Source organism: Pelophylax lessonae (genome assembly GCF_965119305.1).
Source record: "Pelophylax lessonae genome assembly, chromosome: 7".
NCBI classification, from domain to species: Eukaryota; Metazoa; Chordata; class Amphibia; order Anura; family Ranidae; genus Pelophylax; species Pelophylax lessonae.
Genome location: NC_138774.1, coordinates 103,362,481 through 103,375,748, shown reverse-complemented (window position 1 = coordinate 103,375,748; position 13,268 = coordinate 103,362,481). Strand labels below are relative to the sequence as shown.

General features: G+C 43.7%; 1 protein-coding gene across 1 annotated transcript in view; it reads left to right on the top strand.

The window, feature by feature from the left end:
* The window catches only part of TBCB (tubulin folding cofactor B), a 43,749-nt gene extending 37,145 nt beyond the window's left edge, over positions 1-6,604 (top strand). The window contains exon 6 of the mRNA XM_082262681.1: positions 6,478-6,604. Within this exon, the coding sequence (XP_082118807.1) occupies positions 6,478-6,595 (118 nt within the window). The 3' untranslated portion in view covers positions 6,596-6,604. The remainder of the gene's footprint in view (positions 1-6,477) is intronic.
* Positions 6,605-13,268: the final 6,664 nt, after the last annotated feature.

Below are 13,268 nucleotides of genomic sequence, written 5' to 3'. Positions count from 1 at the left end.
CTTTTGACCTGATTCAAAGATAATGAAGGGACCCGGCTGTTGCCATGTGAGTTTAACAGAAGCCTTAAAACAGGCCACCTCTCCTGGCTGTAAGACCTTTTCTGCTCTATCCAGCTTCCAGAGTCGTCCAACTCCTTCTGCGGGGGTCTCTTGCTCCAACACTAATCGTTGGTAGGCCTGCCGTAGCATGGGATGGATCCTTGGCGCCTGAGCATCTTGTCCCTGGACCAGTTGTATCAGAAGGCGCCTTACCAGGTCAGTGTTTGTTCCTACGATGAGAGAGCTTTTGTTGGCCCCTGGTGGACGAGGACAGACCACCGCTAAGGTGTCGAAGGTTTCCGCTTCACCAGCCACTGATGGATCAAAGGTCAACTTGATTGGCAGATACCCGTCATAGGGAAAACTTTGGGTCCCAATACCCCATATCTCCAGATCTTCCAACTTCTGCAAAGGTAGATGGGTAAGATATTTATCATAGAAGTCTCTATACAAAAGAGTCACCTGGGCCCCTGTGTCAAGGAGGGCTCTTGTGTAAATTCCTTCCACCTGAACCGAGACCACTGGGGAGGGCCCGACCAAGTTAGTTGGGAATTCTCTTGATGTAGCCTGGTTGTCTGATTCAGTTCTCTGTACCCTGGCCCTCTTCTCCTTTTTCTTCCTTGATCTGGGCCCCCGCTGAACCCGGTGTGCATTGACTTTCCTTCCCTCAGTAACCCGGAGTCTAGAACTGGGGGTATTATATTTGGGTCTGACCCCCTGACTCAGTTTCCCTGATCCTGCACCACTTCTGGAGTCCCTTAAGACTGGCGGACACCCGGTTGACTCCTTCACCGGTGTCCTCTGAAGTTTCCCGCTGGCTCGCGAGGTTTCGCGGCAGCATTTCCTGAGCTGGGACATACCCTTCTAACATGCCCAACTCCCCCGCAGTTGAAACAAGTTAACAATCTTGCAGGCCGTGGCTCTGGATCTGTGCTGAGACTAACAGGTTCATCTGGCCTCTCCGATATACTCCCCTTGGGTAGAGTGGATACCTGACCAGTCAGGATGGACACCATTTCTATCAACTGAGACACTTGGGTCTTTAGGAGTTCAACTTGAGAGTCACCCTCTTCCACACTTATCACTCCAACCCGGGCAGTTGAGTCAAACTGCCGACTTTTCTTCTTGTTGTCCAACATAACCTCTTCCTCTCTGACCATTCGAATCAGATCGGGGTATTCTAGAATGCCGCCATCTCGACGAGTTCGTAACAGTATGGCAATGGGATCTAAAGGTTGAGCCCCTTTCAGAACCTGTCGTGCACGAGTCTCATCTATTTTCCGGTGGTCTATTCCTTTCTTTAACAGAATCTGGTGGATAATCCTATCCAGACGTTTAATGAATTCGGACAACTTCTCCCCCTCTTCTTGATAACAGTGGTCCAACTGGTAGAGAAGTTCAGCCGCGTTCTCCTTCCGACCAAACACATCTTGCAGAATGTCCAAATAATCCTGTGCAGTGCAGTTCTTCTTGCTAAGCTTTAGATTACGTACAGCCTCTAATGCAGGTCCCCTTAAACTCTCTGTGATTCTCTGCTTCTTGTGCTGTTCTGGTACCTCCCATTCCTCCAAAGCCTGAGTGGCGGTATCTAACCACTCTTCGAACCCATCTTCTGCTGAAGGCACAGGCTGTTTCCCAGAGAATGTCCGGAGCTTCCTATATCCAGTCATCAAATAGCTCGAGGAGTCCCTACTACATTTTGCCACAATCTCCCCAAGAACAGCACACAGTTCTGAGCTAAAAGTCGACAAAGGTGATGACTCAGGATGCCCTTCTTGGACACCTTTTTCTTGGCTGGATACCCCAGGGGTGGTGGATGAGGGACCCGCAATAGGAACTCCTGGATGTATCAGGAAAAGTTCTGTTTGGTCAGTAGTTTTTACACTGTTTCCGTTGAAATAATCAGGGACCCCCTTCCTCCACTCACACAGTGCATACGTGTGTGGGACAGTGGTGTCAGTTTTCATGTCAATCACCCAAAATTTCCTGTCTGTGGATAGTGCCCTCAAAACAGGGAGGAGCTTTTCTTCAGTCCAGGCTTCTCCCTTGATTTCAACCACCAGGCCATTTTCCACTATGACATTCTCTTCCTTGCACCACTCAGCAGCAGCGACAGGATCCATTTCTGCGTGGGAGGGGATTCTATGGCTGAGAGGGTTGTATTGCAGGACTGTAGAAATCCCGGACGAGCCCCCACGTGTAGCACCACCCCCGCAGGAGCTGCTGATTATATTATTGGGTCTACACCCTGCCTAACAACCCAATCAAATTGGCTCGATCCCTCCTCAGGCACAACTGACCCAGAATAGGACTGGACTATCAAATAGATACACAGGTTGGAATACAATACTTCACTATGCAACAATACCTTGTTACCTTCTTGAATAGTAGTCCTTCTGGGTGACACAATGGAACAACGCACAAGATTGTAATTAACCAAACTTAGTTTACTATGTATCAAATTGAATAGGGGAGATACAATACAATACAATACAAGTCCATAAAAGGTTATTTAAAACAGCTTTAAAAAGGTAAAAGAATACCCCCACACTCCTCCTGCATTAAGGCTAGACACAGTACCAGGTAGGTGGGCCTATCTGAGTCCCTCCCCCAGAGTTCTCTTCTTTCTTGTTGATCTTCGCTAGCAAGGTTATTGAATAGAGCTCATTTGTAATCCAGATTAGGAATAAAGATCAAGAGAGAAAAAACAACGAGCTGTTAGTTGTCACCGCAGGGTGTCTGCGTAACTGAGCAATAACTTCTGCGAGAGAGATAAGCCTCTGGCGACTCCTTTACAGACCTTATTGTTTGTCTATGAGTCTCCTGAGAGAGTATGGTGATAAACCCCGGGGTTTTATCACCTCCTGCTGCGCTACCGCTATCTGTAGATAAAACTGTCTCTTCAGCAGATAAAGTCAGTTATTGGGCATGTGCCCTCTCACCAACAGAAGTTTCTCCTTCGCGCGCTTCCACTGCGGTCTCAGTCCTTTGGCTATATGCCAGCCGCGCGGGGTCCTTCTGGCGGATGACTTCCGGTCTCGGCAAACAGCAGTATGACCTCCAGGAATGTGCCTCGTGCTTGAGATGGGACGGTTCCACGTCGTCCCTCCAGGCTAAAAGGCTCTGGCCCAATATCCAGTGTCAGTCCTTCACTCTTGCTCGCTGGTTCCTCAGAGTCCAGCGCAGAAAGGCCCCCCCCCTTCGCGCGCTTCTCTCTTCCTTTAAATAACCTCCCCCATAGTGCCGTGCGGTGCAGCCGTGCACCCTGGATCTTGCAAAGCAGCCTGGGAGATGTAGTTTCTTCATCTTGTGAAAAGGAAGTCACAGCCCGGGAAATTCCATGCAGCTACCACTAGAGGGAGCCTAGTTCCTGGATCTTGCAAAGCAGCCTGGGAGATGTAGTTTCTTCATCTTGTGAAAAGGAAGTCACAGCCCGGGAAATTCCATGCAGCTACCACTAGAGGGAGCCTAGTTCCTTCCCACATATCAAACAGTGTCTTTAGGCATGTTTAACCCCGCTACACGTACATTGCGTGATGTGAGTCTCTTGAGGTTCATCGGTGGTTCTGGTCTTGACCTTCCTTCAACAGGAACAGAAATTGGCCTTGAGTACCATCAAGGGCGAGGTGTCCGCCTTGGCGGTCTTCTTCCAATGACCTTTTTGCCACACACTCCCTTGTGCATACCTTTCTTAAGAGTGTCCAACATTGGTTCCTCCAGTGCGGGCCCCGTTGCCGCCTTGGGATCTCAATTTGGTACCTTTTTGATGCTCCACCAGCCTCCCTTTGACAATCTTCAGATTCCCCTGCTTACGCTGTCCCAAAAGGTGGCCTTTTAGTGGCTATCACCTCTGCATGCAGGGTGTCGGAACTGGGGGCGTTTATCCTGTCCACCTTACCTAATGATTCACAGGGATAAGGTGGTTCTTTGCCCCTGTATGTCGTTCCTTCCAAAGGTTGTATCTGTTTTTTTCATTTGAATGAAGACATTGTGTTGCCTTCCCTGTGTCCTGGTCCTAAACATCCGAAGGAAATTGCCTTGCATACAATAGAGGTGGTCAGGGCAATTGGGGTAGACCTGGCAGCTACAGAGTCTTTCATAAAGTCAGACTCTCTTTGTCTCATGGATGGACCTCGTAAAGAGTTGTCCGCTTCCTCTGCGACCATTTCCAGATGGATCAGACAGATGGTGATTCAGGCCTATTCTATCAGGAGTTAGGTTCCTCCTTTCCCTGTCAAGGCGCACTCTTCTAGGGCGCTTATTGCCTCCTGGGCTTTCTGTCATCAGGCTTCAGTGACGCAGGTTTGCAAGGCGGCCACCTTGCACTTTCACAAAGTTCTATAAAGTGGATGCGTGGGCATCAGCCGATGCTTCTTTTGGCCGCAAGATTTTGCAGGCTGCTGTTTAAGAGGACCTGATCCTCTTTGAGGGTGTATTGTTGTTTTTTTTCCAGGTGGGCTCCAGTTGGTTTGGTTAAGCTCTTGTTTACCTGGTTGGCTATAGTTTAGCCTTCGGGAATTTATTTTTCGCTGTTTCCACCCTTCATGTTTTACACTGCTTTGGGACGTCCCAATGCTTACAAATATCAGTAGCTGTGTTCGTCAGTGAAGGAAAGAGAAAATGGGATGTTCTTTGATGGACACTGCACGCACTCCTCTATGGAGTTGTAATTCTCATGACACTGCTTGTAACTAAACTGAGTGCGTATAGCGCAGAGAGGGAGTATACACCCTGGGACTGCCCATGGGCGTAGCCACTTTTTTTTCTGCCTAGTGTCCTACTCCTGTAGGGGGTAGTATAACCCAATGGTTAAGAATATCAGGAGCTGTGTCCATCAATGAAAATCAGAGAAATGGATTTTACGGTAAGTCAAAAATCCAATTTTTTTTTTTTTTTTTTAAATAAAGGGGAACTAACCCTTTAATGTTTATCTGCGTTTTTGATACGGGAGAGCAGCTGATATGCAAATTAGCTGCCCTCTTTAATCAAGTGTCAGTAATATTTGTCTTTCTGTCCTGCTTACATGGAAAATTGTGATGGTTTTGTCTCAACTTTATTATTTTTAGATACTTAAAACTGTTTCATAACTATGTTTTACAAAACCATGCATGACAAAGGATTCCCAGATCCCTGTCTAAGTAGACAGCACAGCAGAAGAAATCTTTCTTATGGCACAAAGCTGTCTGAATAGGGATGAATTATTTAGTTTTGTGTATGTAAGTTTCAGCTTGAGCTACCAAGATCTGTGAACATGCTTTTTTTTAGGGCAGACTGCTAAGCAGTCTTTGAAAGGCACATGAAAATAGGACACTTGCTGCCCAAAATAAAAAAAATATTTAAATGCAATATTTTATATTTTCATATTTTAAAAAGGGAAAAAAAATCACTGTATTTATGACTATGTTAGACAGAGAAAATATAAACTAAACTACTGCACCACCTTTATTGTCCGTGTAAGCCATGTTGTGCCATACCTGATCCTGGCAGACTGCAATGCTGGGCACCTGCCAGTAGATCATTGACACACTTTTTAGGAAAGTAAAATTTGCATATTGAAGCCACCATTTCTTGGAACTCCTGGGAGTTCTGTAGCAAAAAAAGGTAAATTTAGAATATGCAGTGGGGTTGATTTACTAAAGGGAAATGGACTGTGCACTTTGCCCTTTGAAAGCGCAGTTGCTCCAGAGCTTAGAAAATTAGGTAAGGCTTTACTTCACAAAGAGTACCCAATCGTGTGCGGAGGAAAAAAAAAAAGAAAGAAAACAGAATTTTTGCTTGCATGTGATTGGATGATGGAAGTCAGCAGAGTTTCTGCTTATTTGCTAAGCACTGGAGCAACTGCATTTGCAGAGTGCAACTATATTTTGCAAAGTGCACAGTCGTTTACTCTTTTTAGTAAATCAACCCCTATGTCTTTTAGTTTTAGGGTGGAGAGATATTAGAACACCTTTTAGGTTTTTATTGCTTTTTCTGTCACCATTTGGGGACCTGCTCTATTTGTCCTGGTGACCATTAGCACTTAAAGTGAGATGAAGTCAAAAATTTTGAGTGGTCACCAGAACAGGAAGAGAGCAGAACTCTTACAATGGAGACACTAGTTCTGGTCACCCTGGTGACTACCATGGATTTCCTCTTGCTTCTTCTTGTGACTATGGGACAGGAAGTGAAGAAAAATCTCCCCAATGTGACACAGATGGGGAAAATGGAACCTGACCTTTTAAGAACACGATAGAACAGGGGGGATCACTGTACTTATATTGCATAGTTAGTACAGCTGCTCCCCTGAGCTGTTAGGTTTTTTTTTTTTTTTTTTTAGTTCAGCACTAGTGTGTTATGAGGCTTTAGGGGAAGAGTTGTGCCAACAAGATCTACATTCCTAGCTGTATAATCTTAGTTGTCTTTGTCTGATCTAATATCTTCTCCTTTTTTTTTGTCCAGTGTTGAAGGAAAGCGTTACTTCGAATGTACTCCAAAGTATGGCGCTTTTGTCAAACCACAGTTTGTGGTTGTTGGGGACTTTCCAGAAGAGGATTATGGTCTTGATGATGAAATGTGAAAGCTTTGTGCGATTTCCTACCTTGGTGCCTCCTTGAAATTCGATCTACAACCTTTTTCACATGCGTGTTTCATTCAGTGTATTAATATTGTGAGGAAAGTAATATTTTTTATTTGTATGCATTCATCAATGATCTCGTGCCCTTGCTCAGATGACTCAATGCTGCAGATTTGGAGACCCTGGCATCAATTAATGTCATTGATGATAAAGAGGCGATTTCAAGGAACAAATCAGACTTTGCCTAAATGGCTGTATCCATACAGACTGAATAGTATTTAAAGGGAGACAAGCATGTGTGATCATAACATATTAAACTTAAACTAGCTTCTTCTACATTTCTGCACTATTCTGGTAATTTGAACAGAGCTGTTAGACTAATTATTTTTTAAACATGGATTTGCAGAAACGCAGAGCCATTATTGGTGAAAATAGTAATCCTTCTTTGGACATGGACATTGCTAGCATTTTATGAGATCTTCCTCTAATTTTTCTTTCCCTACATTTTGTACTGATCCCAGTGCAGGTAAAATGTTGCCCAGACATGATCAGTTAATCAAACTGCTCTTTGTTTCCAGTGTACAAAACGATCAAACATACCCACTCCCACTGTTGGTTCTCCTATGTTTGGAACTTTATTGAATTAAAGGGGGTGTTGCCAGTCATATATTTACCTGCCATGCCTGACCTGATATTTCCAAGCAATATCAGTTATAGCTAGCAACAGTTGGGTGGGTAACTACCTTAAAGTGGTTCTAAAGTCATAACATTTTCTTTCCTTCATGAAATGCGTTCCCTCACTCTATCCAATGTTGTGCCAGTCTGCAGCAGTCCTCTCCTTTCTCCCAGCTCTCACAGGACACAGTAGTGGGAGCCATTGGCTTCTGCTGTTGTCAATCAGATCCTGTGAGCAGAGAGTGGTGAGTCGGTCTGAGCCAAGCTGTGGGAGTCTTTGGATGCAGCTCGGGAGCGAGCTTGCGGGTGTACCCCCCCCTCCCCCCATAGCTCACAGCTTCCTCTGGGGGCACACTAAGAAGAGGAGGAGCGCCGGTGGGGGGACCCCAGGAGAGGAGGCAAGGGGCTACTTTGTGCAATGCCATTGCACAGAGCAGGTAGGTATAATATTTTGGGTAAAAAAAAAAAACAAAAAAAATTATACTTTAGAACCACTTTAAGTAATATTGGCCAAACTGGGGGGAAAAAAAATCTGTTGGTCATCAGAATTAACATGGAGAAATCTTTCTCATTCTCTGGGTAAAATTGTCTAGGCACTCTGTTAAATAATCTATAGTAAAATCTTAGTTATGCTAGTATACAGAAGACTATAGAGTAATGGATAAGGTCACCTTTTGACAAGAAATAATAAATGCGCATATGTTTTGCAGGTAAAAAAACAATTATTTTTTGTTTTAGGAGCCAGTAAATCATTGCACCAGCCATCAGCGGATCGCTGTGATAGTTCATTGAAAACTACAAGCCGACAGCTGCAAAGGCTGCCAGCACTTGTAGTTTTTAATTCACAGAGGACTTTAAATGAGTGACACGGCTGGGTGGGCAGAGCCGCACGGCCGCGTCTTTTTTGAATTGTGGAAGCAGACCCTGGAAGAAGATCCCCGGTCTGCTGTCACGGGGGCGTGGGAGGGCTGGTGCATTCATAACATGTTGCACCCTTAATATGGGTGTAACAGGTTATGAAAGGTGAACTTACCCTTTAATAGACTGCAACCGGTAGTGCTAGTTACACAGTAGCATGTGGCTGTAAATAATATAAAAAAAGATGCACTGTGCAATTAATCACAGTTATATGCTATTATGTTGCTTATGCCATAGAGAGACCACAGTTGCACCAGTTAGTAATGAATCCCTAATTTTCCATGATTAATATTAGGAGCAAGATAAAGCTACAGTGTGCCCTCAGATTCATGCAAGACCCTGATATTCTTCAGTGTGGAGAATGCCTGTGTCACACATGCCCCATTCTTGTATAAAATGAAAACGACTATCCAAGGGGCATGCTAAAATGCATTGCATTATACACTGTAAATGTAGAGTGTTTGTTAAAGCTAATCAAATGTTTGTGCAGCTTTTATGGATGCACTTCTACAGCACTACATTCTAGAATATCCTGCAAATTGGTTGTCTATTATACAAGTTCTTAGCATAGGTTGTGTCATTCAAAAGCTTGCTGGGGATCTGTTAACAAGTGCAGAGGTTTACACAATTCTTGGTGTATAGAAGTTTACATGTATTATCTTACATTGTACATTGTTGATACTTTGCATTTTGTGATTAAATGTATAGTGTGTGTGAACTCACTTCTGCGCTGCTAATTCAAAGAGGAGCATTAAAAAAAAAAAAAAAATCAGTGATAACTAGTACTGCTACTGATGCTATCCAGGAAACACTGCAAGCATGCTATAAATATGTCTTAAAAGGACAACGGCAACCTTCTTTTAAGAATCAATATTTGCAATGAGCCTAGCACACTTATTCATTCAGTGATATAAATACGTTATTTCTACCTAACCTAATTCTGTTACTGAAATCAACCAAAATGGTGGCCACTTAAGTCGTCACTTAATGACCATCCAAGGTCCTACGGAGCAAGTCCCAACATTCAGTGCAATTGAGTAAACTCTGCTAACCAATCAGCAGGTGGGTGGAATAAACCGCGGAGGAGCTGACTGGTTGAAACTTAAATATTAGCAACATTTTTCATATTTACTGGCTCAATTTCATTCATGGGGACATTGGTAATTAGAAAAATTAGAGAGTAATTCTCCCTAATGGAGACAAACGGTAATTGTAAACCCCAGGAGGTAGAAGAAAGGTGTGGGGGTGCTTTCAGTCAGGTCTTAAGTAGTGTCAAGGAAATTATTCTACTTAATGCAGTTCTCCCTGGACTGGTGGCCAAACGTAAGCTCTAGGCTTGAGTAAGGGCAGGGTGTACTTAACTGGCATCTAGAGTAATCCTAATAATTACTCCCTCAGAATCCCTTCAATTTTATTATTTTTATTTTATTATACTAAACAGTGCCAACACCTGAGAAAGTAGGACCCTCTGAACCTACAAAATGCATTGGCTTTTATTATATAGGAGTCTGAATAAAACTGAAGCTGGACTTTATACTGTATGTTCTGCTTTTGGAGTATTCCTCTGTGCATGCACAACAATAAAACCTGACCGTGGTTCTAACCCCTCACCACTCTAAAGTATAATAAAGGCATTCATTTTATATGTATAAAGCAGAACTTTAATCTCCCAGTCAACATAAACTATTTCTAATACTTCTACTACTAGCATTAATAAATAGGAAGGTGTGTGTGTATGTGTATATATATATATATATATATATATATATACACACACACACACACACATATATATACAGTGCCTTGCGAAAGTATTCGGCCCCCTTGAACTTTGTGACCTTTTGCCACATTTCAGGCTTCAAACAAAGATATAAAACTATAATTTTATGTGAAGAATCAACTAGTGGGACACAATCATGAAGTGGAGCGAAATTTATTGGATATTTCAAACTTTTTTAACAAATAAAAAAACTGAAAAATTGTGCGTGCAAAATTATTCAGCCCCATTAAGTTAATACTTTGTAGCGCCATCTTTTGCTGTGATTACAGCTGTAAGTTGCTTGGGGTATGTCTCTATCAGTTTTGCACATCGAGAGACTGAACTTTTTGCCTATTCCTCCTTGCAAAACAGCTCGAGCCCAGTGAGGTTGGATGGAGAGCGTTTGTGAACAGCAGTTTTCAGTTCTTTCCACAGATTCTCGATTGGATTCAGGTCTGGACTTTGACTTGGCCATTCTAACACCTGGATATGTTTTATTTGTGAACCATTCTATTGTAGATTTTGCTTTTATGTTTTAGATCATTGTCTTGTTGGAAGACAAATCTCCATCCCAGTCTCAGGTCTTTTGCAGACTCCATCAGGTTTTCTTCCAGAATGGTCCTGTATTTGGCTCCATCCATCTTCCCTGTCCCTGCTGAAGAAAAGCAGGCCCAAACCATGATGCTGCCACCAACATGTTGACAGTGGGGATGGTGTGTTCAGGGTGATGAGCTGTGTTGCTTTTACGCCAAACATAACGTTTTGCATTGTTGCCAAAAAGTTCGATTTTGGTTTCATCTGACCAGAGCACCTTCTTCCACATGTTTGGTGTGTCTCCCAGGTGGCTTGTGGCAAACTTTAAACGACACTTTTTATGGATATCTTTAAGAAATGGCTTTCTTCTTGCCACTCTTCCATAAAGGCCAGATTTGTGCAGTATATGACTGATTGTTGTCCTATGGACAGAGTCTCCCACCTCAGCTGTAGATCTCTGCAGTTCATCCAGAGTGATCATGGGCCTCTTGGCTGCATCGCTGATCAGTCTTCTCCTTGTATGAGCTGAAAGTTTAGGACGGCCAGGTCTTCGTAGATTTGCAGTGGTCTGATACTCCTTCCATTTCAATATTATCGCTTGCACAGTGCTCCTTGGGATGTTTAAAGCTTCGGAAATCTTTTTGTATCCAAATCCGGCTTTAAACTTCTCCACAACAGTATCTCGGACCTGCCTGGTGTGTTCCTTGTTCTTCATGATGCTCTCTGTGCTTTAAACCGACCTCTGAGACTATCACAGTGCAGATGCATTTATACAGAGACTTGATTACACACAGATGGATTCTATTTATCATCATTAGTAATTTAGGTCCACATTGGATCATTCAGAGATCCTCACTGAACTTTTGGAGAGAGTTTGCTGCACTGAAAGTAAAGGGGCTGAATAATTTTGCACGCCCAATTTTTCAGTTTTTTATTTAACAAAGTTTGAAATATCCAATAAATTTCATTCCACTTCATGATTGTGTCCCACATGTTGTTGATTCTTCACAAAAAATTACAGTTTTATATCTTTATGTTTGAAGCCTGAAATGTGGCAAAAGGTCACAAAGTTCAAGGGGGCCGAATGCTTTTGCAAGGCACTGTATATATCATTTGTCGAACTGTCATACATTTTAGGAGTCTTCATGGGCTTTTTTTTTTTTCATTTGGAGCTGAGGTTTTCTCAGCTAACCTCACCCTACTGCCTACATGCCTGAGCTAAGGGCAGATGGATCCCAGGCAGTAAATGCTACAGGGGGCGGTTGCATGTCAAAGTGATTTATCTTTCGTTCATTGACGGACACAGCTCTCCATTACTCAGAACCACGGGGTGATATTGCTCCCTACGGGAGTAGGACACTAGGCAGAAAAAAGACTTGGCTATGCCTATGGGCAGTCCTAGGTGGTATACTCCACCCCCCCCCCCCCCATCTGCTATAGGCCTTCAGTTTTTTTTTTTTTGTCTCTCAAGGTTTACTGACAAGGGTTTAAAACCTTTCAATGCCTCCTCAGGAGGTTCCAAGTGGCTTTGATCTGGCAAACCGAGATGTGGATTCTTTAGACCTGCAGACAAGGCTCCTTCAGCATGAAGGTGCAGCTTCACCCGTGCCTGGGATGGGGGGATATCTTCGCTGGTTTCTGGGCCCATGGACCTCCTTGGTAAATGACAAATAGGTCCACAAAGTGGTACTGTCCAGTTACAAGATAATTTTGTTCTTTCCTTACAATGTGTGTCTGTCCCCGGACTGATTGCAAGCTCTCTTTGGGGGTGGCGCAAGACTTGTTGCTTCAGGGTGTGATTGTCTCGGTATAGGTATGGGAACGGTTTCAGGGTTTTTATTCAAACCTGTTCACGGTCCCAAACAAGGAGGGCAAGGTATGTTTGAGTCTGGACTTCAAGGGCCTGAACGGCTTTGTTGCCGGGTACAGAAGTTCCATTCGCACGGTGGTGGCATCCCTTCATCAGGGGGACTTTGTTGCTTCTATCAACATCAAGGATGCTTACCTGCATATTTCAATATAAGCCCGACACCAGCGCTTCCTCCTTTTAGTTGTGGGAGTAGGGCAATATCAGTTTGTGGCGTTACCCTTTGGCCTCGCCTTGGGTCTTCATAAAAGTGTTAGCCCCAGTTCTGGCGTTGCTACGTCAGCGGAGGATTGAATTACTGGGCTAACAGGACGACCTCCCCTTGCTAGCAAAGTCCTCTGCTACCCTGATGGACAACATAGAGATCACTATGTTTGTGGGTTGGTACCTCAAGCCAAGGTTTATGTAGGTGGGGACTTTTTAGGCAAGTAATTGTATTAATACAGTTTTTAAAGATAAATCAGAATTTTAATATAGTATACGTGTGATACATATACACAGTGTACAACAATATGTTGTGATGGGTTAGAGACCCTTGTGAAGGAGGTGTCAATAGTAGGACATAGAGATCACTATAGACCCTGAAAGAGTTTGGTTGGTTTCTAAATTACCAGAAGTCTGCTCTGATTCCATCCAGAAAATTGGATTATCTGGGTCTGAGTCTGGATTCAGCTCTAGCCAGAGTGTTCCTTCCTCTGGACAAACTCCAGAAGTTGCATGCTGCGATTCATCTCCTGCCGTCCAGCAGATGGTCCACCCTCCTGGATTTGCATGCGGGTGCTGGGCCTGATGGTATCTACCTTTTTTTTGAGGCGGTTCCGTTTGCACAGTTCCATACGAGGTCCCTTCAAAGGGAGACCCTGGTAAAATGGGACAAGTTTCCGAGGTCTCTGGACAATCAGATTTGGGTGAGCTGGGAAACC